General features: G+C 39.2%; 1 protein-coding gene across 1 annotated transcript in view; it reads right to left on the reverse strand.

Annotated features, from left to right (window-relative positions):
• Positions 1–26499, reverse strand: part of CNTNAP2 (contactin associated protein 2) — a 1011284-nt gene extending 984785 nt beyond the window's left edge. The window contains exon 1 of the mRNA XM_030508582.1: positions 25853–26499. Coding sequence (XP_030364442.1) covers positions 25853–25949 — 97 coding nt within the window. The 5' untranslated portion in view covers positions 25950–26499. The remainder of the gene's footprint in view (positions 1–25852) is intronic.
• Between the last annotated feature and the right edge of the window lie 834 nt (positions 26500–27333).

Below are 27333 nucleotides of genomic sequence, written 5' to 3' on the forward strand. Positions count from 1 at the left end.
GCATTAGTGTAACTAGGCCACAAAATGTGCATCTCATACTTTATCCACCAATGTACAAAAGCCACTGTGTGCCAGCAACTAGCAGCAAAACCTATTAAAATTTGCCACACTCAGAATAATGCTGGTTTCTCAGCATGTCCTGTCTGCAACCTCAAACACATTCTGATTATTACAGTTCCAAGAGGCCTGGGATAAAGCTGTAAAAATAATGAAATAAAGTCAATCTCAACATATGGAAAGCTCAAGCTGATGAAAGCTACTTAGCTCTTACAAGTTTTGTAATGGATTTCTTGAAGTTCAGTTTCTTTGAGATAAGTTCCTCAAACTTCAGACAGAGGCATATTAGAAGCTGAAATTCAAACTGCATAGATCTCCAAGGTTTGCAAATTGGACTGAAAATGTTATGGAAACAGATTTCTATTCTGCTTATTTTAAGCTGCTGGGGAGAACTCAGTATTAAAGATGGAAAACGCAAACAAACAGCCTTATTTTCTTATATAAAAATATGCTAATGTGGTTTGGGGTTTTTGCATTAGGATTTGAGAGAGAGGGATGCCAGATTTTTGATCTATCAAACTGAGCTGACTCAGTATTTATGCTATTTGTTACTCCTGAGTTGCAGGGACATGTTTCTTTCCCTGTGTACTTTGACATCCCAGAACATTAGTATGCTTGGAGAAATATCTAACACAACAAACAAGCAGTTGCATTCTGTGCGTTTTTTACTGGGTTGTTGTTGCTTTAGGTGAGATTTGCCTCAGGGGGTCATATTAGTGACTAACACACTGAGTTGCTAATTCATGGTTAACTTTCAATAGGGTTTATTTTACAGTAACCCATTAGTTGTATTATGCCATTATTCCTTCATGTGTCATAAAGATAGGGAAAACTGACAAGCAGGACTTTGGGCAATCACAATATTTAGCTTAAAGACCAGTTTAAAAAACAATCTACAAAGAGTCACAATAAACTCTGTTAAGGAAATACTAACTTCTCTAGCACAAAAGGCACTTTTCCCCTCCACATCAACAGACAGTTAACTGGCACATTAACAAGATCCATCAAGACCTAATAAGGCAGCTTCATTAGCATGATTATCACCATATTAATAATTCACAGGTTGGTAGAAGCACAGTACTTATGGGATTATAATGCATCATTTTAAACACGGAAAGAATATTATAGTAATACTCATTAAGGTGATCTCTGCTGAAGTAAAATTTGTAGCACATATATTTGTATTTTCTTAATACAGTTAAATAGCCTACAACCTCTAATGTAGAAACAGTGCTTAATATAATGTCTTGCTATTATGCAAGAATCTGTGATTAGGCTTTCAGGGCGTTTGGAATTAGATCCAGAAAAAGTCTTAAGTGCTTCACTTGAGCAAAATACAGAAGTTTGGAACTAAGCAGATGATTCACTCCAAAAACACTAAAATAAAAACAGCTTTCTGTATTTCACATTACTGTGTGATCTGATAAAACGTACCATCCATTTTAGAAGAGGGATTGAAACTCAGGACCTCTGCCCTGAAGGATCACTTCAGCACTAGAGCACAAAATCAGATTCTTGCTGGTTTTATCACTGCTGAATCTTACATTCTATTCTACACAGGGCACAGCATCAACCAAGAGAGGAGAGAATGCAGATGTTCAGCTAAGCCAGGAGAATATGGTAAAAAATACAAACTGTGGGCCTGAACCCCTTTTAACTTGGGGAGGGGAAGCCACATCTGATTTCATTTAAATCAATCTCATTACATTGTAAATAAATTTTTTACATTCGTGCTATACGTGGAGGTGGTAAGCTGCATCATTACAGACTGGAGTTTATGGCTTTATTTATAATGACCTAGTGATGTTTTGATGCAAAACCTGTGGAAGTTTATGGTTAAAATCTCATTGACTCCACCAGGCTTTGGATCAGGCCCATACACTGCCATGTGGGAGATGGGTATGAGAAATGATGAAGAGATTATCTCATTTGGAGATCATTTAGAAATCCTAAAATGAGATGCATCTCATTAGGAGTTGGAAGACATTTGCTATGCTTTGCTACAGAATGTAAAAAAATTAACTCTTAGTGGATTCGTTCAGATTGGTGACTGCTGTGACCAATGATGAGCCACTGTTGTCAGCAATTATAGGTAAAACTCTCTTAAAAAGTTGCTTTGAATGGGTTGTCAGTTTAGGAACTATTATTACGTGTTGGGCCCTGCTGCCTTCAAGGTCCGCTAAGCAACCAATTATTATCCTCTTATGCCCTGCTCCTGTTTCCAGATCAAGTTCATTGCAGAACTGTGGTAATAACAAATTCACCATTTGACAACTATTTGGGACCTTCTGTCCTGACCTTCCATGTGAACTATGTATTTCTTCTCAGTTTAAGGCAAATTCTCCATGGAGAAAAAGAGACAAACCCAAAACCGTGTGCATTTTTAACCATTAGCACAGTAAGATGAATGGGCCTGACAACAGAGAGGACCCCCAAGAGGGTAACTGGTCATGCCAGCAAACAGATAGGCCAAAAACAGCTTCCAGGAAGCGCAGGTTAATGCCACTGCTGGTTTGCAAGCCTCCAGTCTTTCAAACTGCTCTTTACTGGCTGATCCTTGTGTCGCGTGTCAGTTTGCAAACTACGGGCCTATGTTGCATGTCCTGGGCACTTGCTGCACTAGATAATTCCTTATCTCACTGACATAAAACCAAACAAATTAAAAAAAGTTAACTTCTCAAACATCATCTGTTTAGAATTGAAATTGTATAAAATAGCTGTGCATGAACACAGGATATCACCTTCGATGAGACAAAACTGTGTGCTCAAGAGTGGCAAAATTCACATTGGTTTTACATCTGGACAGGACTACCAGAGCTATGAAAAGCCATGATGCAGTTGTGGCAGAGAAGGAAAAGCAAAGGAAGATCACTTTTCAACATGAAATAGTATTGCAATGAGATGCTCCCCCCTCAAAAAAAATGCTATGTCCAAATGTGGAATGTTTACACTTTCTGTAAAGAAACACCTTATTTGTGCGATGAGTTTACGTTTATGTGACGCACACTGTTTTATTTACAGTCTTCTCCTTTGAGATATAGTGTGGTCACTGCTACCATGTAAAACTTAACTATTCTCAGTATACATGGATAAAGCTAAACAAGATAAAGCTAATAGGATAGAAAAATAACACACCCAAAACTTTAATGCTGACCTGCAATGAACCAGAAAGAAAAGTATTTCAGCCATCTGAAAGAAGTAAAAGTTTTTTCTTGCTTGTCTCTGTTGATCAGAAATATTAACCCTATATTAACATCATCAGCTCTAAATGCTTAACTAAGATGCCTAAATCAGTACTCCAACTACTTTAGTTTCTGATACAGTCAGTGAAAGAAAGGTAAGTAATTCAGGACACCAACTTAGACTTCATGTGGGAAGATGCCCTGGAAGAATTTCCACATTTATTATGAAGTGACTCTACCATTCCTTAACCTGGACATCTGAGTGTCTTAAGTTTGGTCTTGAGCAGTTACATTTAATGAATGTATTTATAAATTAATAATCAGTAAATTAATTTGCACTGTTAGACAATGTAGAAGAGAACATGGAAAGAACATTGTTTTGCTCTATATTGATTAGAATTTTTATAGACTCGACTAGTAAATCAGATGTTGCTGTTATTATTTCATTGGATCTAGCTGGAAAGGGGCGGAGTTTATAAAAGTACAGGAAGCATTTAAATCAGAAACTGAAAAAACATTGAATTTCAGATGTTTCTGGAAATCCAATTTGACACACTGAGATAAAGGGCCTCTTACGCCAGATTTTGATTGCAAGCCACCACTTCAACTAAGTAGTGATGCTGGTGATTACATCTAGGTAAATTACTATTTCAACCTGTGTGTCACAAGTCGAATAAGGTATTTATATGTGGGATGTGTCTGGATGCATCTAGTTATGTATTTTTATGGCAAATCTAATTTTGTTGTTTAAGTCAATAATTCTCACCTTTTTATTTTGTAATATGTGAATGGGAAATTACAATTGCAGATATGACATTAATTACTGCTGGATACTGCCTTGGCCATCAGTGGAATACAAAGTAGGATACCAACACAGACATGGATCACACTTATTAATCCCTCTTTGAATGGCACTCATGGAAAGGTGGTAATTCCTAAGTAGGATAGTAAAGAAGTCCAACTAATATAGCAACATACTAGATCTTTCAAACATTTTAATCAAATACTACATGTATTTTATATAAAAAGCATGTATTATATAAATACATTATATTTATATACTATATAAATATATATTATATATAATATATGTAAATATAAATTATTAATATAAATAGAAATTATAATTGAAATAATTTAGCTGCTGTTCTCCCATGGAATATACATATTGTTTTTACTAGAAGCATCACTGTTGATTCATATATTCACAGTTCCTTAAATATTAGGCTGAAACTGTTCTATTTAGGCACACAGCTGCTGGCTGCTGAGTATTTTGAAGAACTGTATTATTCTAGCAGTAATTTCCTTCAGGGAGCACCTGAAGCAAAATAAATCAACTACCCTAAGCCGTCTTTGGAGCCCTAACAAGCAGAAGTAGGGCAGGGTCGTCTTGTATATCTTTGTCCACTCTTACTTTGTGTTCAGGAATCAAGTACACATCAACAGCACTGGAGACACTGGCATAAACTCAGAACATAAACTGGAAGGAATCAGCACGGAAACCTGATTTATATGTGTATTACGAATTGTGCAACTGCACATTTGTGTCTCCCACCTTGTTTCCAAGTAGGAGATGTACAGTCCTCCAGCAAAGCAAAAATCAGAGGGTTGTGCAGAAGTAAGCACTCTTAATGCTTCTCTATGCCATTTTAATATAGAATCAAAGTCCTCATGTACACATACTCCCAGCTACATTATTAAAAGGAACATCCTCCAAGTCTCCTCTGCGAGATGACAGGAAAATCTGTAGATGTCTAGAAGGAATACTTCTAGCACAAAACCAATCCACTTCCTACTTCACGGGTCTAGTATGGTACGCATTCTACTTGTGAATTTGAACAATCCTGTGTATTAGTTGCTAAAAGGACAGGTAAGCAGTAGGTTTCGGGGCATTTTAAGGTTTTGCCATAGCTGCTGCTGGGCAAGCCCTTCCTCACCCTTTCTCCTGCCAGTTTGCATTTTGGCTAGACAAAGCTTTTGCTCCCTTTCTTGCAAACCTTCAGGCGGTTCACGGTAGCTTAGCTTAGGCATGTGTTCATCCATCTCCAGGAAAGCAGGGCTCCACCAAGTGTAACAGTTACTTTCGATACTAAAAGCCATTTCTCTGAGCCATTCTTCCTACATCATGTGCATCCAGACATAAGACATCTTGGTGGTTTTCTGCTGGACTAGCTTTGCTATGTCAATGTCTTCCCTGGACTAGGAAGCCCAAAGCTGCACTCGGTACCCTCTGGGTATTTTTCTTTCCTCCAAAATCAGAGCTTGTATTTTACAAGCCAAAGCACATTATATGCACTTCACCTACAGAGATGTACGAAACAGGTTTTAAGAGAGCAAGTGCTCCATAAAAACCACCAGTCAGTCAGTTTACTCACCAGAAGTAGACACAATTTTAAAGACAGGGAAGATAAGAACTGAAAATAAGTAATTAGACTGTGATTGCAGCAGTGATGATCATTAAAGAGAACAGCAGTGGATGCCTAGGAAATGTGTGAATCAAGTCTGACTTGGTGAATATCACGTATAAGAATATCAAACATATCTCCTCCCATGTGTTTTCACCTCTTTCTATGAAGCAAGTTGGAAATAGAAAATCACATGGATATCCAGCTATTTATGAAAATGATCCCCCACAAACACACAAATGGTAGACTCTTGCTAAATACAGTTTGGGGGGTTTATGACACATTTAATAGGTTTAAAACCAATTTGTTTTCTACTTAAATTACTTTTAATACCAAGATCAACATCAAAAGTCAGTTGGGAAAATACTTACATTATCATCAGTTATCAGCTTCCTGAAAAATGATGCTAATTTGCATGGCCAATGTTTTTGACATTTTTGTTATCCTACATCCTAAAGTGGCAGGTTCAAAGTGATGAAGAATCATAAGGATCATGGAAAAGGACAGTTAAGGATAAAGCTTCTTACTGCTGAAGGATTTTGGGGCAGAGACACATGTTCAAAGCATCTGAATCGAAATCTAAGACAGATTAAAATGACTGAGGAATGAATAATAAGGTTTGGTGCTACCACTTTTTTGTCCAATTATCAGACTTAGTGTCCAAACACTGACTTATGAAGGCTACGATGGTTTTATTTTTCTTTGAATTATATCACTGTATTCCCCACATTAACATTTCAGCAGAAAAAAAATGCCTTTCTCCTCCTGAAAGCTACGAATTGTTGTCAGATACAGGAACATGGAGGCCTCCTCTCTCTGCCTGAGAAGAACTGATATTGACAGTAAAGTGGGGTTGCAGCATAGAAGAGCTTGTTCTTGGACCAATTTCCACAGCCCCTGGGAATGTACTGTAAAGAATGTCAGTAAACAATTATGCTTGCACAAACAGATTCAAGCTGCTACAAATCACTTCACTTCTTGTTCTTTAACAAGAACTATTTAACTTCCCCACTACATGCTTTTGGCAGGCTGCGGCAGGGAGAGGCAGAAACAGCTGTACTGCAGATTCACTGTTTCTAAAGGTTTTAACAGTTTCTAGTGTTCTGGTGCCAATATCACTGCATACTTCAGACCACACCTCAATAAGATTTGCTCCAGACGTTTTGTACTAAACATGAGATCTGCGTAGATGAAAAGATGAAGAGTTGGAATTCAGAATGGGAGTGGATCTTGAGACATTCATGACACACTCTCAAACACACTGAGGTAGAGCAGTAAACTGCTGAGGACAAGAGGAGAGGAGAGGAGGGAAAGGGAAAGAAGGGGAGAAGAGCATGAGTATATTTTCTCCATACCAGAATAATCCACAAGAAATCCTACTTCTGTTAAGGGCTGATGAACTTTTTAATCACTGATAACCCTCAAAGTAAATCAATATTGCCAATACGATTTAAGAAGGGGAAGATATTAAACCCGAGTGTCACAAAACCTCAGTAAACACCTAAGTATGAAATCGTAATCTGTTTTGTCCCTACTCTATCCTCCTGTTCTTACTATACAGCATCCTTCTTTTTCTCATCAGTGTGCTCAGCAAGAATGTTACTTCATCACTTATGCCAATACAGTGGCTTGAAATATATAAATCCTTTTCAGCTGTAGTATAAAGAAATCAGTTAATTTGCACAGAATGGGGGGGGGGGTGGGGGGTGGTGGGTGTAAAAAAGAAATAAAAATAGGACTAATCACACTTCAACACCTAAAAGAGGATGAAACAGATCCGGGGATGTGCTTACAACGCTGTTGAGAACACTACCACTCCTTTACCTATACAACGTTAGCTAATACAGAGGATCTTCAGGGCTGGCATTATCTTACCCCAGTTTGTGTGGAATGCATTCCAATCTTTGTTCACTTGCCATAAATATAGTTGGAAAGTACCTTTGTGTCTCAGCATTTACTATTCAATCTCAAGTGTCACAGGAATTTGCTGTCAGGCAAAGAGAGTAATAGTGAATAATAACATTAACAGGGAGGAAAGAAGGTTTGTACAGAAAGAGAGTATCTTTGCAATCCTATATACTATATATTACTGGAAAAAACCAGACAAGTCTATGGATACATACACTTTTACTGAAGTCTGAAAGAGAGCCCACAATTAAAGATCAACAGTTCAATTTTAAACCATTCGTTAAAATTACTCTTTTAGTTTTACACCTTAAGGTTCAGCATCTGAAGTGGTTGCTCAAGACAAACACTTCAGCTTCTTCTTCCAGACACTTTAGAAAGCAGAAGAAAGCAGCATGACAGTAAGAGAAGAGTTTTGGGAGTAAAAATGATATTGCCTAGCAATTTGATTCTAAAAGGAAAGTGGGAACGACTCCACTTGACTTACTCCCTCACATGTCTTTTGCAAATCTACTACCTCTTTAATCTCCATTTATTCCTCTGCAGCATGCTCATGAAAAGCCTTAAATTGTATAAGAAGGTATTATGATTAAGTAATACATGGATTTGATCCTTCAATCTGTAGGAATGCAGGTAATTTCTTATTTACACAAGTATAGATGACTCTGCAGGTACTGCTTACCTGAGTAATGATTATTGCTTTGAGCACAATGTCTATACACTACTATTAGATTCCTAATCATGGAATGCTATTGCTCAGCTAGAAATTATTATTATAACTTAAATTGAACACATACTAGGTATAGTTTATGGCAGTTTTCTGAAAAATTGATACCATAGATTTTTATAAAGAAGAAATACAATACAAGGAATATTTTCTGTTAAACCTCAGAAGTGTGCAAGTAGATCAAGTTCCATGCCAAAAAATATGTTGGACACTGTTTTAATCATATGCTGGAATATAAAAAAAAAAAAAAAATGCTTGGTTTCACCAAAATACAGATTCCACATTATAACTTCTTCACATAGCGGGTTGGTTTGTTTGTTTTTAGCCACGAAGAGAGTTACAAGACTAACTCAGAAGTGCTTTGGATCATACTTAGAGATGATGGATTCGACTTACTTGAAATCTAACAGGCTGATGTCTTGATCCTCCTGGCAAACACGTACACCCACTGCTCTCCTCACCTCACTCTTTCCTCCAGGTCTATTTGTTTACCAGCTGAGCAGGTCCATCCACTCCACACCACTGGAACCTGTCTCCCCATCTGCCAGCACAGCAACAGCAAACAGGCCTCAAGCATATTTGCCTCTTTTCCAGCCCAATTCCATGACAAGTGGCACTGGCAGTTAAGAGACAAGTGGATGCTTCTTTTTCCTTGTCTTTATTGTTGCTCTTCTCCTTTCTTTAAGTGGACCTAGATTTGTCATCAAAGACACTTTACCAGTTTAGCATCAGGCACCCCACCAAGCCACTTGACTACAAAGTACAGTCCCTATGACACGAGGGCAGAACCAGCCTCTGAGGAGTGCATGCGGTCTCCCAAGGATGACGAGTGCCTGTTTTCCTAATTGCATGCACAAACTTAGTCTCCTACATTCACTGAACCAGCACTGACAATCTCAGTATCTTTAGCACAACCAGACATGCTTTGCAATCGCCCATGCTCAAGAGCACGTTTCATCTTCATGGTGATTCCACTCAACTCATGGACCTCATCTTACTCAGAGCTACTGTTCAAACTGGCTTCCAGAGATTTATATAATTTAACAGACTGGGTGATTTTTTGTCCATTTTAAAACATAAGGTCCTGAATTTCATTGCTATAGTAAGTCACCATTCTCCAAATCAGGTACAACATACTTAATCTATAAAAATTGTTTTGTCTCAACAACATGGCAGTTAGTATTCCATATGGGGAAAAAAAAACCCAATCCCTCCAAAGCAAAGTATTGTTTAGAACACAGCCTTAAATAAACTATTCTTTCCTTCTGACAAGAGATTCATCATATGGTCAAAACCATTTCTCTGCACTGCAAAACCATTCTAAGCCAAATAGAACTGAGGCATTGCTGGAAGCTGATAATAAATGTCTATGGTCTAAAGTATCTAAATGAGCCTCGTATAGCTTTCATCAAGTTACTTATTTACTAGAACCAAATAATCTTAATGCATGAAGGAACATTCACTTTGGTTAAATATCAGAATGAAGTAGGGAATACATTAAGTTGTTTTTTTCTGAGATGACAACCTAACAAAAGCCAGTGTTACGAGTTGACCCTGGGCAGCAGCCGAGCACCCACACAGCCACTCACTGATTCCCAAGGAGAAACTGGGATTGACAGGGAGAAACAATGGAAGGTAGGAAGACACAAAGATCAAGATAACAACAATTTAACAGTTGAAGCAAAAGCTGTGTGCTCAGCATGCTAACAGTTACTTGGGATGACAAACACCATAACCATGAATGCCCCCACTTGTGTCTCTTCCCAGGCTCTTACCCACCCTCAGTCTATCCACTGGGGATGGGGGAGCAGAGCAGGAAAAAGGAAAAGCCTTGACCCCATGTAAGCACTGCTCAATGATTACCAGTCCACTGGTGTGTTACCGACACTGGTTTAGGCACAAATCCAAACCACAGAATCATTCAGGCTGCTGTGAAGAAAATTAACTCCATCCCAGACAGACCCAGTGCATACAGACATGCTGCAGAAGAGTATATTTACTTGTTAAATCAGCATCAAAACATTGATTGTGCTAGCTACCTTACATAGTGGGCACTCTGACGTCAATCAAGCAGTTGCTGTAACATTCAACACTCATTGACCATGCATCCAAACTGCAGAATAGTTGGATGAGATTGTGACCATCTTTTAAATCAAATGTCATCATCTATCAACAGTAAATCTATGAAGATTGTCCTTTTATGGTGGTATGTATAAGGAATAAAGAAATGTTTTTTATAATTTAAAAAGAAGAAAAAGATCCCAGATCATCGTCATCATAAAGTCAGACACCAAAATATGGTATTGATGTCATGATGCTGAGATAAAAGGGAAATACTAGCACAGGAGAAAATGAACCTGTGCCTTCCCAGAGTTAGAACCTCTTTGGCTGCTAACAAGAAAAAAAACATGGTGCCAAAGTGCAGTCTAGGATATGCTTTTTCATTCATTTCCTCTGAAAACATTTTGTGAGGGGATTAATAGAATTTATTTGATTTTTGACAAATCATTTATCTGAAGAATCAATTTATATAAGAAGGGGATGGGGATGAGAAAACTGATGAAAAAAAGAATGATTCAGGTAAGACCAACTTCCTAGTTTGATTACAGATGAATTTTAAATGAAATTAGTTTTAAAGTTTATCTGATAATTCAGTATTGAAAGCTGGTGTTCTGGAAAGGAGTATTTTTATTTCCTCATTGTTTCATCCACAGGTGATTAATTTTATACACTTCAGGGTTGTGATGATCCGGTTTAATTCAGTAGAAGTTTGACAAAAAGAACAAAATTCCATGATGTTCAGCAATTAAGAGGAGTGGGGAGTAAGAGTGAGGTTGGCTTCGTATTCTACTATTTTTAATTAAAATTTGTGATCCAGAAAATAGTACAGTTGTAGTTATGTATTATCGTATCAATAGGGTTCTAATTTTCTATGCTTGTTTACTAAATGATCTGTTGAATACAAAATAGTAGTTTGATTCATTTCTGCCTTATATCTTGTACAAAAACTGATCTGAAGCATAATGTTCTTTGCTATTATTTGAAAGAGAAGCTTGCTTTCATATATTTGTTGTAAAAAAACAAGTATCCAGATGAAAATTAACTACTAGCTGCCTGGGGCAAAATGCTGTTTGTTCTATAAATTGCTAGAAAGCCACTTGCAAAAAGAACTTTTTACTCAGTTTTGTGTTTTGTTTCTTTTTAAACTATGACATATTGGTACTCAAAAATAGCTTGAGGACTTCATAGCCCACACATGCAGTAAAAAAGCCAAGATACAAAACACAGGTTTTAATTTGGCTACACCTTCCTTAGTTCCATGGCAGGAACAGTCATGGCATAAACCCCTGACCCTCTCAGTTGACTTGGTCTGGGGTTAGAACAGGACAGTGTAACCCCCATATGAATATTAAAAACATGGGGACAGGCGTATTTACTTACTGCACATGAAAGTAAGACCATAGCTGAGAAGACATCTTTCAGTTAGGCATCCAGATTTACTTCTAATTCTAGTTTATTTAATTCTGGTTTGCTAGGACAGTCTCTGGAACCAATCTGTGCAATGGATACTTGCCAAAAAGAGGCAGCGGAGCTTTGCTGACCTGCTTTCCTACATCCCCAGTTGACTTCCCTTACAGTTAACAATCCCCTCCTTAGTATCAGTCAGTGCATACATAGTCCCTGATCAAATGAGCACATCCTAAGAGTTCTGATTAGTCTTGATATCAGCTCTGACCTTTACGGAGGGAAGCTAAAAATTCCTCCTGTGGGGGGGAACCTCAAGGAGAAATGGGCAGCCTCTTGTGGCTGGAATGAAGCATACTAATGCCTGATGATTCAAACTGCAGTTCTCATGAACTGTTCCCTTGCTCCCAGAAATTGAATTAACAGCAAAATTAGTAAAGTCACCCAGTGGACCTGGATCTGTAGTGGAGGAGTGGAAGGTTCATGTATATTCTAAGCGCATCTGAATGTCAGCAGCAAATGAGGTATATCTCTTAAGTCCTTACTGATCTTACGAGCAGTCACATAGTTCAGCAAAATCTGAGTTATTCATCTTGTGATCCTGCCTCTCCATGCAGGCACTGTGTTCCCTTTAAAGCAAAACTGGCCCAAATATATTTCATCCTATCCTTCAACTGACTTCTAGATTACTTTTCCACTGTGAACATGGGCGTTTGCTGCCCAGTGGAGACTTTAAGTGCACATTTCATTTACCTGCAGGATGTTACTCCATATACACCAAGTCAGAGCTGCCTCCTCGCCACCGCACAGCAGTGAAGCTATGGGGCAGTTAGCTGCTTCACAGTATGGGCCATTCTGTGCTGATATATCTACTTGCCAAGATGGTCTCCAACGTTTTGGTTTTTAAAAGTTGGCAAATTTTTTGAGCATAAGGGATTTTCAGAACTGATACCTGTCAAAGATGCTCATAGCAAGTTACTTGTTTAGTGTCTGAAACATAAAACTTAGCACAAGGTACAGTGAGTGATACTTGACGTACGGATGTGCAACATTTTTGTGATGTAGCAGTACATCCTCTGCTATTAACAAACTCTGACAATGTATTTAGGAATAATATAAAAACCACATCAGATATTAAAAAATGTAAACTTTCAGTGTGACCAAAGTGCGGCTAAACTGTCCCCTGACCCCTGTCACAAGTTCCAACGCGTCAGGGAAGCCGGTCTTCTGGAAATAGTGCTCAGACTATCTATTATTGGCTATCATCAGACCATCTCTTATGATTCCATCAAGTATAACATTAAATTACAAATATATGTAACATGAGTAGTTCTGACTTTCAGATCAATGACTGAAATGGCTTTAACTGAACATGTATTAATAACTATTAAAAACAATGTTAGATGCATATTACTCTGCTGATTTTATGGACTGGAAGTGCGGATGCTTTAATGAACACTAGAGGGTAAATAATTTATAGTTTGCCTGGAGAAAGATATTGACTAGTATTTGAAATTATCTAAATACATACAATAGGTTTCAAAGACCTGCAGACATTCTGATACAAGATTATCATACTCTGAATTACCCATTCTTTACAGATTAAATTTCTAGTCAATCAATTTCATTGAATAGTTTTGTAAGCTCCAAAGCTTTTTAAAATCACCTGATGCCAGCCAGAAAGTTATACTCAACAGTCAAAGAAAACTAAAAATGAATTGACACCTCTACCTTCTATGTGCCATTCACATCACATGCATTTCATGGCTTGATTTCCTGTCATTTTAACTCTAACCAAGTGATTAAGATGGACAGATTTTGTATATTCTAAAATTCATCACTCAGTACCAATTAGATAAATTGGTATCTCTATGTCTGATTTGAACAGAATGTAACCTTTGTAACTCAAAATCCTTAAGAACTAACTTCTGAAGGGTTCACCCTATCTAGAAATAAACTTGATATATTGGGTCTGCATGGCAAGTTTTTGGTACAAAGGAGGGGGGGAGTTGTGAAAAATATGAGGATCATTATACAGAAGGAAGTTCTGCCCCTTGCCCTTATGGTCTCCACATCCCTTCTATCATAAAACATCAGGCAAAACGTATTCACATCTTTTCAACTGTTTACGAGCCCATCTCAGAAATTAGGATGGATTTGCCCTCGGGAATATATGGGGAGGTGTCTGGTTTTCTCCTCTTGCTCCTCTGCCAGAATCAAAGGATAAGAATCTTGTGGAATATGATGTAAGTATTTTCATTTAAATCAGTTGAAATGTTTGCCTGGGGCAGAAGGAAGATGGAAAGAAAGAAAACAAAACTTTGTAACCATTAAACACCAGTGCCTGAAAGTAACTATAGTCCTCGTTAAAACTGACACCAGAGCAATTTTCCTTTGATATATACAGTTTCTGTGTTATTAGAAGCATTTACATCTTTATATTCTGAATTACAATGAGATCCTTCATAACTGTCTGTTCATTTCTTTCTGCAATCAGAGTTATTAAAGCCAAGCATGGCATACACTGATTTATAAGTACAAATTACAGACTATACTTGTAAATAATATTTTTCTTCTTGGGAAGCAGAGTACTGTCTTAAATGTATGAATTGTGATAAAATGCCAATCATGCCACTGAAATTCCACTGAAAAGGCTCTGAAAAATTCTCAGCACTGCGCTTATCCTTGTGGCTCTGTGTAAATGAGACATTTGCCAATAGATTCTTTTCACTCCTACAAGCAGACTTGGAACAATTGTTGCAGTTTCTCATAATTATGAGACGATTTTGTTTACAGTTGAGTTGACAATTCAGTCTTATTTTCTCTGGTTTTACATTTATCTCCTTTTATTCAGTTACTTGTGCACTTTTCATGTAGCTGCTACTTGCAACCACGCAATCTACGGGCTTTTTACAAGGGCAGTTAGTGATAGGACAAGGCGGAACAGTAGATTTAGGTTAGATATTGGGAAGAAGTTATTTATTGTGAGGGTTTAGAGACATTGGAACCAGTTGCCCAGAGAAGCTGTGGCTGCCCCATCCCTGGCAGTGTTCAAGGCCAGGTTGGGCACAGGGGCTTGGAGCAACCTGCTCTAGTGGAAGGTGTCCCTGCCTGTGGCAGGGGGTTGGAACTGGATGAGCTTTAAGGTCCCTTCCAACCCAAATCGGTCTGTGACTCTATGATCTGGTAATATTTTGAGGGATGCATTCCTACCCCAACACTATACAGTGTATATGATATCTATATGAATCTCGAGCAATTCAAAGGGACACTGCTTGTGCACCCACATCAGAAGAATATGGCCAAACAGATCCACATTTGAGGAATATATGCAGGGACATGTCTAGCCTAGAAAGACTGACCTCACTCCACTGAACTTTAAATCTGAGTCATGTTTCATTAAACATTTCAGAAATTTCAGTACTTACCTCAATCTCTAGGTCTTTCTAGTTTGGTTCCATCTTCCTTTTCTAGACTTGGTCAGAAGAATTAAAAGGAACTTTTATGCATAACTTTGTGGACAGAATCCTCACTCATTACACTTTTTTTCTTGATACATCTGGTTTTGTGGTACGCCTGTAATGCTGGTTGTGCCTGTTTCGGAATGTCAAAATCGGCTTACATAGCCCCCACTATTTTCAACTGTATTTTGCAGGACCCAAAAATGTATAAATCAGGCACACTCTCCCAAGTGAAGTACTCAGGTAAGCTGTCATATCCAAGTCTTCTTCACCAAGAGTGGCTAAGGTCTTGACTCACTAGAAAAGGTCACTAGATGGGGTTACTTACAATGAGACATATAATATAGTGAACTGTCTGCTATATTTCCAAGTTAATACCCAAGATCTAAACTCCTCAAGAATATAACAGAGGAGCTCCCTCTCTAGGCACTTTCAAACACATGGATTCCAGTCTGTCACTTTTCGCAATATTCTTCAAAAGAAACAAAAGTACTGACTTTTCATACAAAAAAGGCTCTTACTATCAACTGCTTCTGTTCAGGGGAAAATAGTTAGAATTAGGAAATTAATTTTCTTTCTGCAAGATAATTTCTCTTCTGTCAGCTCAATAAATGGTCAATATTAATATGTAAGGTCAGTCTATTCTGAGTTTCCATCAGAAAGATTCCTTGATATTATAGCAGATTTTGCTTTATGAGATGATCATCACTGTCTTGCACTTAAGAGAACAGAAACATTTTTGCTCTTTACAAAAAAACTGTCAAGATATACACACATGGCATCACAACATGATGAAAACTACATTGAGCTTCCGAGTTTGGCCTTGGATGGGCTTCTTGTTCAGTTTCTAGATCTTCTTCTAAAAAACCATTTTCTGTATATGTGTTTCTATTATTAATGATGTATTTTGATTGCTTCTTGGTGGAGACATAAGTCCATTAATAAGTATATTTAGTAGCAGTAGTAGCTAGGTCTCTTCAAGGTTTAAGAGTTCAAACAGAAAAGCTTGACCATGAATGAGAATTGTTTAAGAATGCTTTAGCAAATACTTGTCAACACATATGGTGATCGAGAGAGGTGCCTGAGGACTGGAGGAAAGCAGATGTCACTCCTATCTTCAGGAAGGGCAAGAAGGAGGACCCATGGAACTACAGGCTTGTCAGCCTCACCTCAGTCCCTGGAAAGGTGATGAAGCAATTAACCCTGGAAACCATTTCCAGGCGCATTAAGGACAAGAAAATAATCAGGAGTAGCCAGCATGGCTTCACCAAGGGGAAGTCCCACTTGATAAAATCCTGTGATGAAATGACTGGCCTGGTAGGTGAGAATGGACCAGCTGACAACTGTCTACCTGGAATTCAATAAGGCTTTTGACATTGTCTCCCAACCTCAATAGGCTGGAGAAATAGGCAGACGGGAATCTGTCAAGCAATGAGCACACACTGAAACACAGGAACTTCCATCTGAACACCAGGGAAAACTTTTTTTATCGAGAGACTGACCAAGTACTGGCACAGGTTGCCCAGGAAGGTTATGGAGTATCTCCTTGGAGAGGGGATAAAACCAGAGAGTTTGTTGAATATGTGGCACCTTCCGGACATGGTCCTGGGCAGCCTGCTCTAGGTGACAACAGCTTGAGCAAGGCAAGATGACCTCCAGCAGTCCCTTACAACCTCAACCATTCCACGTAAATCAGAATCTAATAGATATAGAAAAATTATAAGCAAAAAGGTTGATTTATTTATGCACAGAAAACCTAAGGAAAATAAAGAAATAAACCCCAGGTTTGATTTCTGGGTTTTGGTTTTTTGTAAGAAAGAGGTGAGAGAGGAGATGAGGAGCAAAAGGATCCAAACCAAAAGGCTGCTATATACAAGTGGTGAAATTAACAATCATGTAGAAAAGACAAAAACATAGTGTTAGGAAAACAAACCAGACTGCATAGTCAGATCCCAGAGCGGCAACAAAACCATTTACATTCTAATAAAAACTGAGGAAGATGTTAAATAGAAGCTAACAAGGCTAGGCAGCTTCAAACCAGCAGGGCAACCTCTGTCTGAGAAGGTCTCTGAACATTGTTATTGCTGATTTCCAGTAACCCTTGGAACACCAAGGAAATTCCAAAAGCCTGAAAGAAAGCATGGCATACGGATACTGAAAGGAATGACCTGTGTAATTACAAGCTGCTCCAAGTAACTAGACAAAACAATAGAACTTGATGAATAAAAATATAAAGGAGGTAAATAAAATTAGTGCAGATCCACATGGGTTTGTAAAAATAGATCTTGTCAAAGTATTCTGGTGTGGGTTTTTTTTCCTGAGATGACAAATTTGGATCACATCAAATTTGCATATATATATATATATGCATTTCTATCTGTTTCTGCACCCAGTGTAATAGTATGCAGTTTGAATTCTGAAGGCATTTGACTGGCAGTGTACACTATTTGAACCAAGATACAGAATTATTATAAATGTGACATACTAAACATATAGAAAAGTAACCGTAACAGAGGAAATCAGTGGTTTCTAGAGAGAACCAGTGGAAATCTGATTTTCAACCCTTCATTATTTTACATCTTTATTGTTTGAACTGCAGAAAAATGCACACCCTTTGAAGCTGAAGATGCATGAAGCTTACACGTCACAAGCTTGGGACAACATCTAGGTTGGGCATTTTAATATGACCATGTGTGAAGTCATCTATGTAGGATAAAGAACAAAGCTCCAGACTCAAGACATGCAATGCTGGGAGTAAATGTGTCAAAAGCTTGACACGTACGTTAGTCAGAAAAAGAAGACAAAAGAAATTGTACCCCTCTGACAAATGAGACAGGGCATCTGGTGACAACTGACGCAGAGAAGGGTGAAGTACTCAACAACTTTCATCCTCAAGTTTCCACCGGCGATTGCATTTCCCACATCTCTCAAGCCCCTAAATCTCAAGGCAGGTGCACATTGGGACCACGATGTGCTCACAGCATTCCTTTGATGCCATTTTTTCCATACGTACAACATATATGGACTGTACTGACCTAAAGTCTGAAAGTGCATTTTCTGCATAATTATAAACACAGTTAATAAAAGCATTCCTATAATGATACTCTAATATTTGTTTTGGAAAAAAAGAATCCTAACTTCATTCATAATATCTGATTATCTGATTTCACATGCCAGGATTATGGCACAGCAATTAAGCAGTGAAGGAATTTCAATTGAGTTATTACCTGTGTACCTAGCTTTCACATTTGGATCAATTAACCAGGAGTCAATGAAGACAATCTCCCAGAGTTTCAGCCTCAGCAAATTACTCGATATGGTGATGAATCAATGAAAATCCAAGAGAAGGCAGTGGAGTCAGTTTATTGTTGGAGGAAAGGGTGGGGAGAGGGCAGAGAGCAGGGAGCAAGATAATTAATAGAAAGAGAAAGCAGGTATGTGAGAAATGGCAAATAATTTAAGAGCAGAAGCAAACGAGTGTGTGATCTGGTGGTGTGTGTTTGTGGTTGGAACTGTAATGGATACCATCTCTTATTTATCGGGAATTTCACTATCATTTCTAACAGCTTGATGGTACCAGGGAAGAAGCAGGTAGGATATTCATCATATAACTGAGAGTATGCCCAGTAGCATAAGTTTTTTTGGATATAAAACTGAAGGAGAGCACATCAACAGAGTACACCATGCTGCAGCTTGGGAGCACAGAGCCAGCATAGCCTGCCCTGTGCATGACATGCTTCTGACTCCATTTCTTACAGAAGCTAACTCTTCTCCTAATGCAATGCTAATGCTGTGAACGGGGCATGTTACTCCCTCTGACTCCATTCCTGAGCAGAAAGAAAATATGATACTGTCATCGTATGAAAGACAACCTCTCTTCTGTCCTTCCCTCTTCACCGTTTTTTTTCATGGTCCAGAACAGTGGTGGAGGCCATTAGTTTTCATCTTTATGTTTCTAAATTAATTTACTTCCTTCTTTTTCATTTTTCCTCATATTTTTAAAGTTACTTGAATCTTTACCTGAATCCAGGGAAATGAAAAGAACATGTACAAGCCCCTTCTGTGTGCTACTGACAATCTAGGCAGGGTCTAGAGATCTTAGTAAGGCATCTGAGTTTGAAAACTGGGTCAACAGGGTGCACATTAAAGATTTCTGTTTTCTTGTTTGTTGGTTTGGTTTTACTACATAGGGCTTTTCCCCAACCACAGTCTTGCTACTACTCCCATAAATGGGGGTAAAATCACATCCCAGTTTAACTGCATTTCAAGAACTTTACACCAATGACATTGAAACCCAGTATATAAGACATGAAAACCTAAAATATAGCGCAACTCCCTTGCCTGCTGTGTTGCATCCCACTGCATTCGGCCCATATACTTGTTATCTTCCATTTGTTATAGCAGTAATTCTTCCTTTTCCTCTCTGGCAAACTTCAATCACAGACTTTGTGCTGCCCCTTACAGAAATGCACCCTTTCAGTCTCCTCAGCTCATCTGCTGATCTTCTGTATTCTTTCCCTCTAAATTCTGGGTTTTCACTGGCTTCGCAATAAATAATACTTATTGGTGTAAGTATACAAGATGATTGAGCAAGTTGTGGCTGCCCCATCCCTGGCAGTGTTCAAGGCCAGGTTGGACACAGGGGCTTCGAGCAACCTGCTCTAGTGGGAGGTGTCCCTGCCCATGGCGGGGGTTTGGAACTGGATGAGCTTTAAGGTCCCTTCCAACCCAAACCATTCTGTGATTCTATGAATCAATCAGAGACACAGCCAAGGCTTTACCATCATTTAAGTAATAAAAAAGTGGACAGTGGTACACCTCTCCATCTGATGCAAAAAATGCACATATGCAGATAATTCCTATATCACTATCAAAGCGTAGATGTGCCTGTGTTCTTTGTAAATGTTACACATTAGTCTTGGGAATGCTTTTACTGTATCTCTGATATTTCCAAAGCCAGAACTGAAAATGTCTCAAAAGAATCGATTTCTTATTACTGCAATTTCCTACACCACCAAATCTAGAGATTTAACATGTTCAGCAATTAGCTGGTCGTCTCAGATTAGCTACCTATGCAATGCCAATAATGTAGCTGAATAAATGAAGTGTAATACAGATAAAATCAATGTTAGTTCAAAGGCTGATGCCTGAAGAACCTTTTAATCATTTCTAGCATCTCATACCAATGGGTATGGACTGAGCCATGAACTTCTCACTGGCCAAAAAAGTAACTACACAGTTCCTAAAACCACTGGCACAACTTCTACCTCCTTCAGTGAGAGAAGGCACTAGCTACCAGGCTGTGCTCTTTGTCCCATGGATCTTCCAGAACTTTCAAAGAAGCATCTCATGTTCATGGGGATTTTGGAAATTATGCCCTGATCAAATAACCTCTTTCTAAACACTGCTGTAGGTTCAAATTTATTTTTTACATTTCTGAAGATTAACGAAATGAAAAAGTCACTCAGAATTTCATCTGATGAAGAAGACCAATGTTGCTTCTTTAACATTTTCTGTCTCAAGTGACTGAAACACATTTGAAAGTCCAAATCCTCTTGCAAGACAGAGCATCATCCGTATTTAGGAAACGCAGACATGGGCAGTGACACACCTCAGGATTTAACCTGTTATCTTATGTTTGACCAGTGAGTCAAATTGCTCAGAGGCAGATCAGCTTCTGTATGTGTAGAAAAAGTAACTGTAGCAACCACCCACAGCCTGTGCATAGTTTATTACCCCAAGCACTGAGAGTATTATGAAGTCATAAATACTGCTATAATTACTAACCACTGACCATGAGATCTGATGCTTTGTAAGATTTAGAGATCCAAGCTGAAATTCCTAAAGAACTTCTATAGGAAAACCTGCTGTCTGTCACAAATCTATAGTGATGTGAATTACCCAAGTAGATCTACAGTTTCTAATGTCTGATTACTATATTATATAAAAAGAATTTCCTGTCATAACTGCAACCACAGAAATAAACTTTCAAATGTGTTTAAAGGACCTGAGTTAAAAAATGAGAGATAATCAGAAGATATTTCTCATCTCCTTGCGAAGGAAACAGCCAATATTCACAGAGACAAGTTTTCAACTCACAGTCTTTAACTTCACTTTCAAACGTTCTTGCAGTCTGGACCAATGCCTGAAGCATTTCTTGTGTCTTTGTCCATGTTATTGCACCAGAGTTTAAAAAACCAAATGAACTAAACACACAAGCAAAGTGAAAGCAAACCAAGCAAAACACATTCATTCAAGGACATCTGCAACTGATTCAATGCCCATTGACCACATCAAACTTGGAATCAAGCTTTCTGCATATAGACAAATGTCTGCAATCAGGCTGTGGGTAATGTTGCATGCACGGAAGTGAAGGACTCTGAAACTCTGGCTTTTCAGCACTGAGGCAGGCTCTAGCTGCTGTCACCAATTTGGACATGACAGCAGACTATTTATTACCATTTTATTCCCATGTAAGGTAACGTACTGTTCTAGGAAAAGCATATTAATTCAAAAAGTCACCCTGAGTAACTCAGTTGAGTGTTGTTAAATAACAGTCAATTGACAAATTGTTGTTTGTTTGCTAAATGTTGGTTTTATTTTACAGTGATGTACAGCATCTTAAATAACAGTACTATTATATAATGCTGGATGTGAATTTTGGTCTAATTTATAGCTCAAGTGTTTTTAAAGAACAAAAAAGAAAGCATATGTTCAATGTTCCAAAATCCTATGGTCCTAATGGAAACTTAGGCCTTTGGTTTAAAACTTTAGCATATTTGTAAATGCTTTGACATCCAGGGCTAAGTAATATGATTAAACATCAAACTTACATGAAAATGTTTTGATATTCTGTGGGATCTCTGAGTTTACATCCAAACAGGACCTAACCTGAGAAATGTTAACCAGATGTAACACAAAAACCACCAGAATTGCTCAAAATACACAAAATACTGTTATGCCTAAAAATTATCTGGAAGAGACCTATTCCTTAACGTGAGTCTAAGAGAATATATGGCATCCCCACACACTCAACGTTCAAGCACCAGGAACTGGAAGAATAGATTCTCTAGTCCTATATATTCCAGAACTCCTGAAAAGAAGATTCTTGTTCAATGTCTTGCTCTTTGAAAAGGGACATTACACTTCTTAATCGTTTTCTCGCTTACCCAAGCTATTGAGGAAAGTCTGGGTGCCAGGCAGACAAAGCTAAAAGATGCACAGTTTTGCTTATACACAAATCTTAATGATTTACTATACCTGCCCCCATCATTGATTTCTGCATTGATTATTGTCAAATAGGGTTAAACTTGAACTGCAGCAGTGCTATGGGACCTACTGCAAAAGCATGGAAAGTATCCGCACTAGAAGTTTTAATAGTTCTGTACTGATCAGGTTTGCACTGCACATAAACAGACACAACCCAAAATTAGTCCTAGCTGTGAGAGATAATTACTTTTTAAGTGAGTTGCTTTCATAGAGAAGCAGATGATCCTATGATGTATCCCTTGATTATTCTCATTAAGAAGACAAGGTTGCTGCTTTCTGTGTTTTTTATAAGAATACAAGTGAAACTCTACTTATAGTCATATTCTGATCATTCCATCTTTAAGCCATGTAAAAGACTACAAAGCACTAAATTTGTATTTTCCATGTTACTTTTTATCTTGTGATGACCTCTCCTGGTTGAGCTGTTCATTAGCCTTGATTCCAGAAGTTAAGACTGTTGTGATCTCTCTATGCTTATTTCAAAATAATTGCAGAATATGAAGAATTTATTGCCAAGGCATGAAAAAAATGATAGTGAATAAAATACAAAGTAAGATCTGAGTGTTAGTGTGTGTGATACTGTATCACGCTGTATGTTTATTGTACTACAAGATGGGCTTTCAACACCCACTTCATCTTGAGATAAAACTGAATGAGATTCAAAGCTTGCAACATGATCACTTCTGAATCAGCATTGCTGAGAGACATCATTTTAATGACAGAGATAGATTTACTGACTTCACAAACTAAGCAAACAGTCGAGATGCAATATATTCACCTAAGTGACAGACAATTCTATTCTTTCCAAAACCTGTATCTTTTTCTAAGTCAGCACAAGCAGACTATAAGCAAGCACTGAATAGTGAGCTCATATGCAGGGATTCGTAATTCCCTGTACACCATGAATCTTGCACGCTTCCTAAAAACCCTGTGAAGGATAAATTTGCTGGTTTAATTACTTCAAAGTCAAAAGATAAAGCAGCAATGGAGGAGAAAAAAAAAAGGTGGCTGGAAATCAGTTTTACATCAAAGTTGCATTTCACTCCATTTTTAATTCTTTCAGAAGTGTTCCGAATATGACGTTCAAAATCAACAACGAGGAAAAAGAGATAAAACACTAAGTGCATTCTCTTGTCAAAGGAGAGCAAAATTCCCCAATGCCATTCACAATCAGTTGCAAAGTGAGAAACAGTTCCAGAAAATCCCGAACAGAGACCAGTTTGTATGCCAAAGCGTGCAACGGGATAACCAGTTCAGTGGTGCACCAAAACCCTGTGACACAGCACTTGAGTTCCTACTGTGGTACCACTTCCCAAGCACAGATACGTCTTTACAAGAATTTCAAGTATGTACTGCAATGTGAATAGTCCTTTTGTCATTTTAAGGCTGATGTGTACTTCCAGTTATATTTCTGTTTCCAGTAAACAAATCTTGCTCCATTTGTCTTTCAGAAGTGAGTCAGAAATGAAATGCTATACACTACAGAAGCATTGTAGTGCATAAGCTCTTGGAAGATGAATTAATAGAAAGAAATCTTTGGATATCTGAAAAAAATCACTGTCAAGATGGGAATGTATATGAGTAAACTGCAATTAAGATTATATATGTATCTCCTTTATTCCTGGAATTTCTGGTTATGGTGATGTTACTACAATCATTGACTTCTTAACTAACTTCTTTCAGAAGTTAAAGATTTTTTAGCTGGGTAGTTGCAGATAGCCCACTGCAGCTCATCTTCAAGTTAAACTACAGCCATTAGTTATGGAATGACAAAACAAACAAACAAAACCTCATAAATCCTATTACAAAAAAAAATCAGTGCAGGGAACTTTGTTTTCCAAGAACAGATTTCCGACAACCTAAATCATAAATCTTTTCCCCCCCCCTGTATATTCCTTTTATGCAGAGCCTGAGACATGACCATGAAGAAATAAAATTCAGAAGAAAAATTAGATAGCTGGTCAAAACTAAGCAGTAAACCTCAGGATCAGTATTTCTCCTAAATCAAAGGTAGAAAAATAACTGAATATCCTGTAGCCTCCTGAGAGCCATCCTGAGACCTAGATACAATGCAGACACTGCTGTACATTTTCTGTTGACACACAAATAAATGTCTAAGTGTAAGCAAATCCTGGGACAATAACACTGTTTTATTTTTCAATAGGTATCAGATGATAACAGACAGAAACCCACTGAGGAAGTATAGCAGGGCTCCAGTTCCCCAATCGTTGCATTGTTCATTCCTGGCCCCAAGGATTCAAATAAATAAATAAATAGAATGATCCATATAGATCTCTATGCAGTATATACATTACATTCTAAGAGAATCCCCTGCTTGGTCAGTAGAATCAGCCCCCATTCACATACACACGACCCCAACACATCTATCTGTAACATCTCAGGACATTTCTTTATAAATAGCAGAGGAAGTCAACAGTAGTGTCTATTTTTGATGATTCTATAAAAATGCACTGCTTCATCTCAGTATGCATGTCAAAAACACTTTGCAAATAGCAAATGCTTTACACCGTCTGAAGAGAAACAACTAAATACTTCACACTGACATCTACCTGCAAATGTTTTGCTGGAAACTACAGCTCAGTGCAATGTTAAAGATCTGATCTAACACCCATTGAAATCAATGAGTACACTGTCATTTCGACTCTGACGGCAGAACTGGGTCCTGCATAGGTGCTCCTCCTGACTGAAGTTCAGCATTTCAGCAGATGCTTGATCATTTCTCGATGATCTCTGCCTCCCTAGGGGGAAAATTGCTGGTCTCCTCTAAAATACCTTTGCTCATTTTATTATGGGAAGCAAAACTTCACTCTCAAGGAAAGCTGTCCTGGCTCCATTCCCTCTCATTAACTCACCATCATTCTTTCCTCATCAAGTGAGACAAAATTTGCTCTTGCTGCTCCTTGATAACACACTAGTTACAGAAATAGCTCACATCTCCTCTTTTCCTCCACACAACTGTGGAAGTACTTCCAAATGTAAACTGCATACCCTCTGAGGAAGGTGGGAGAAAACAAACCAAACCAACCAACCAACCAACCAAAACCCACCCTCAAACTTTGAACAGCTTTTATCTGATTCCTTTCCCCTTCTGACTCCATTGCAGAACCAAGACTATATCATAGAGCAGGTCTTTCAACTTTCCACATCAGCTAGCACTGAAATAATCTACACTAAGGAAGATCTGATGGGGAGTACTGCGAACAGCATCAAACCTCGGTGCACACATACACATACAAATACACAACAAAATCAAACACGAAATCCACCAGCAGAGAAGATCGACCTCCCAGAGTTGTGGGAATTTCCCTCTGGCTTATTGCAGCGCTGAAATTGTAATGCCTCTTAGCAAAGGGTACTTACGAGATGCAGGCAGAGCAGTCCTGGCTCTGCAGCTAATGCTGCTGAAAATCCAGAGGAAGAGAGCTGCCCTGCAGCCAGCTCGGGTAACCACAACCATCCTTCACTTCCTGGCTCCCTGTACTCCCAATGCCAGCCGCAGAAGACCTGCTGTTCTCCACTTTGCCCCCTTCTCTCTCTCTCTCTCCTTCTCTTTCTCGGAGGAGGTGGTGAAGAGGTAAAGGGGGCAGGGCTTTACCTTGGGGTAGAAGCCAACCCCCCTCTTCGTCTGCTATCTCTGGGTTTGCAGCAGCAGGATAAGTCCTGGTACTTTTCTTTCCTTTATTTCTCTGTGTTTGCGTGTGTGTGTGTCTGTGTCTCCTTTTCAGAGGAAATGGTAAAAAAAAGAAAAAAAAAAAAAAAAAGCCACGAAGTATCAAACAAGAGGATTGCACAAGAGGAACAAGAAAAAATTAAAAAGCAATCCCCAAAAAGACGGGGGGGGAGGGAGGGAAAGGGAGATGGAGATGAAGGGAAGGGAAGGGAGAAAGGCGGAAAAAGCTGCTGGTGCTGCTAATGCTGCTGTTGATGCTACCACTGCAGCTGAGCCCTTCTTCCTGTACAGAGCAGCGCTGCTGAGAGAAGCTTGCAATAACCTCCCAGCTCAGATATATATACACAGTGTACGCGCACACACAGCCGGGGAGCCAAACACACACACAGGAGCGGAGAGAGGGGGAGAGAGGGAGGGAGAGACACTCCCGCAGCAGAGAAGCAGGTTCAGAGCCTCTCTCCTCATGTATTCATCATCTTCCAGCAGGAGGAAACGCTGCCACCAGCAGCAGAAACCTCCCCCCCCCGGCCAGAAAAAAAAAAGGCAGCAGAAGGGAAAATCCTCCCCTTCTCTTCGCTTCCTCCAGCTCCTCCCTCTTCCTCTGCGCCCCTCGGGCCTCCAGGACCCTGCTCGTCCTCCCTTGCGTGGATCAGAAACAGAGCCGGGAACCGCGGCGGGGACCGGGGACGGTGCTGGGCCGAGCCGGGGCCGGGGCTGCGGCCGGGGCTGGGGCTCGGGGCCGGGTGCAGCCGCGGGGAGGCCGGGCCGCTGGCGCTGGTCGCGGTGCTGGCGCTGGGAGCGGAGGTTTTCCCGGGGCTCCCTCCCCGCACAGCGCGGTGGTAGCGGCTCCCCGAGCTCCAGCCCGCCGGATCCGAGCGAGGCGGCCAGCAGGCAAGTCCTCCGAGCGGTCCTAGTTCTGGGGGGGTGAGCGCCATCCCGCCTGCAGAGAGCTGGGGCTGCAGGAGCCGCTAATGCAGATGTTTCCATTCGGTAATTAATTCTCAGTCCGAGAGCGAGCCAGCAAGCGAGCTGCATTAAAGTATCATTATGGTTTTCACCTACAAGATGTGACTGAGACAACCTGGCCATCTCCTAGCCTTATGGTTTAGGGATTTCAAGAATCTGACTGCTCTTTTCCATCCCTCTGCATCTCTCCTGCCATTGCCCTTAA

Source organism: Strigops habroptila, chromosome 1, assembly GCF_004027225.2.
Source record: "Strigops habroptila isolate Jane chromosome 1, bStrHab1.2.pri, whole genome shotgun sequence".
NCBI lineage: Eukaryota > Metazoa > Chordata > Aves > Psittaciformes > Psittacidae > Strigops > Strigops habroptila.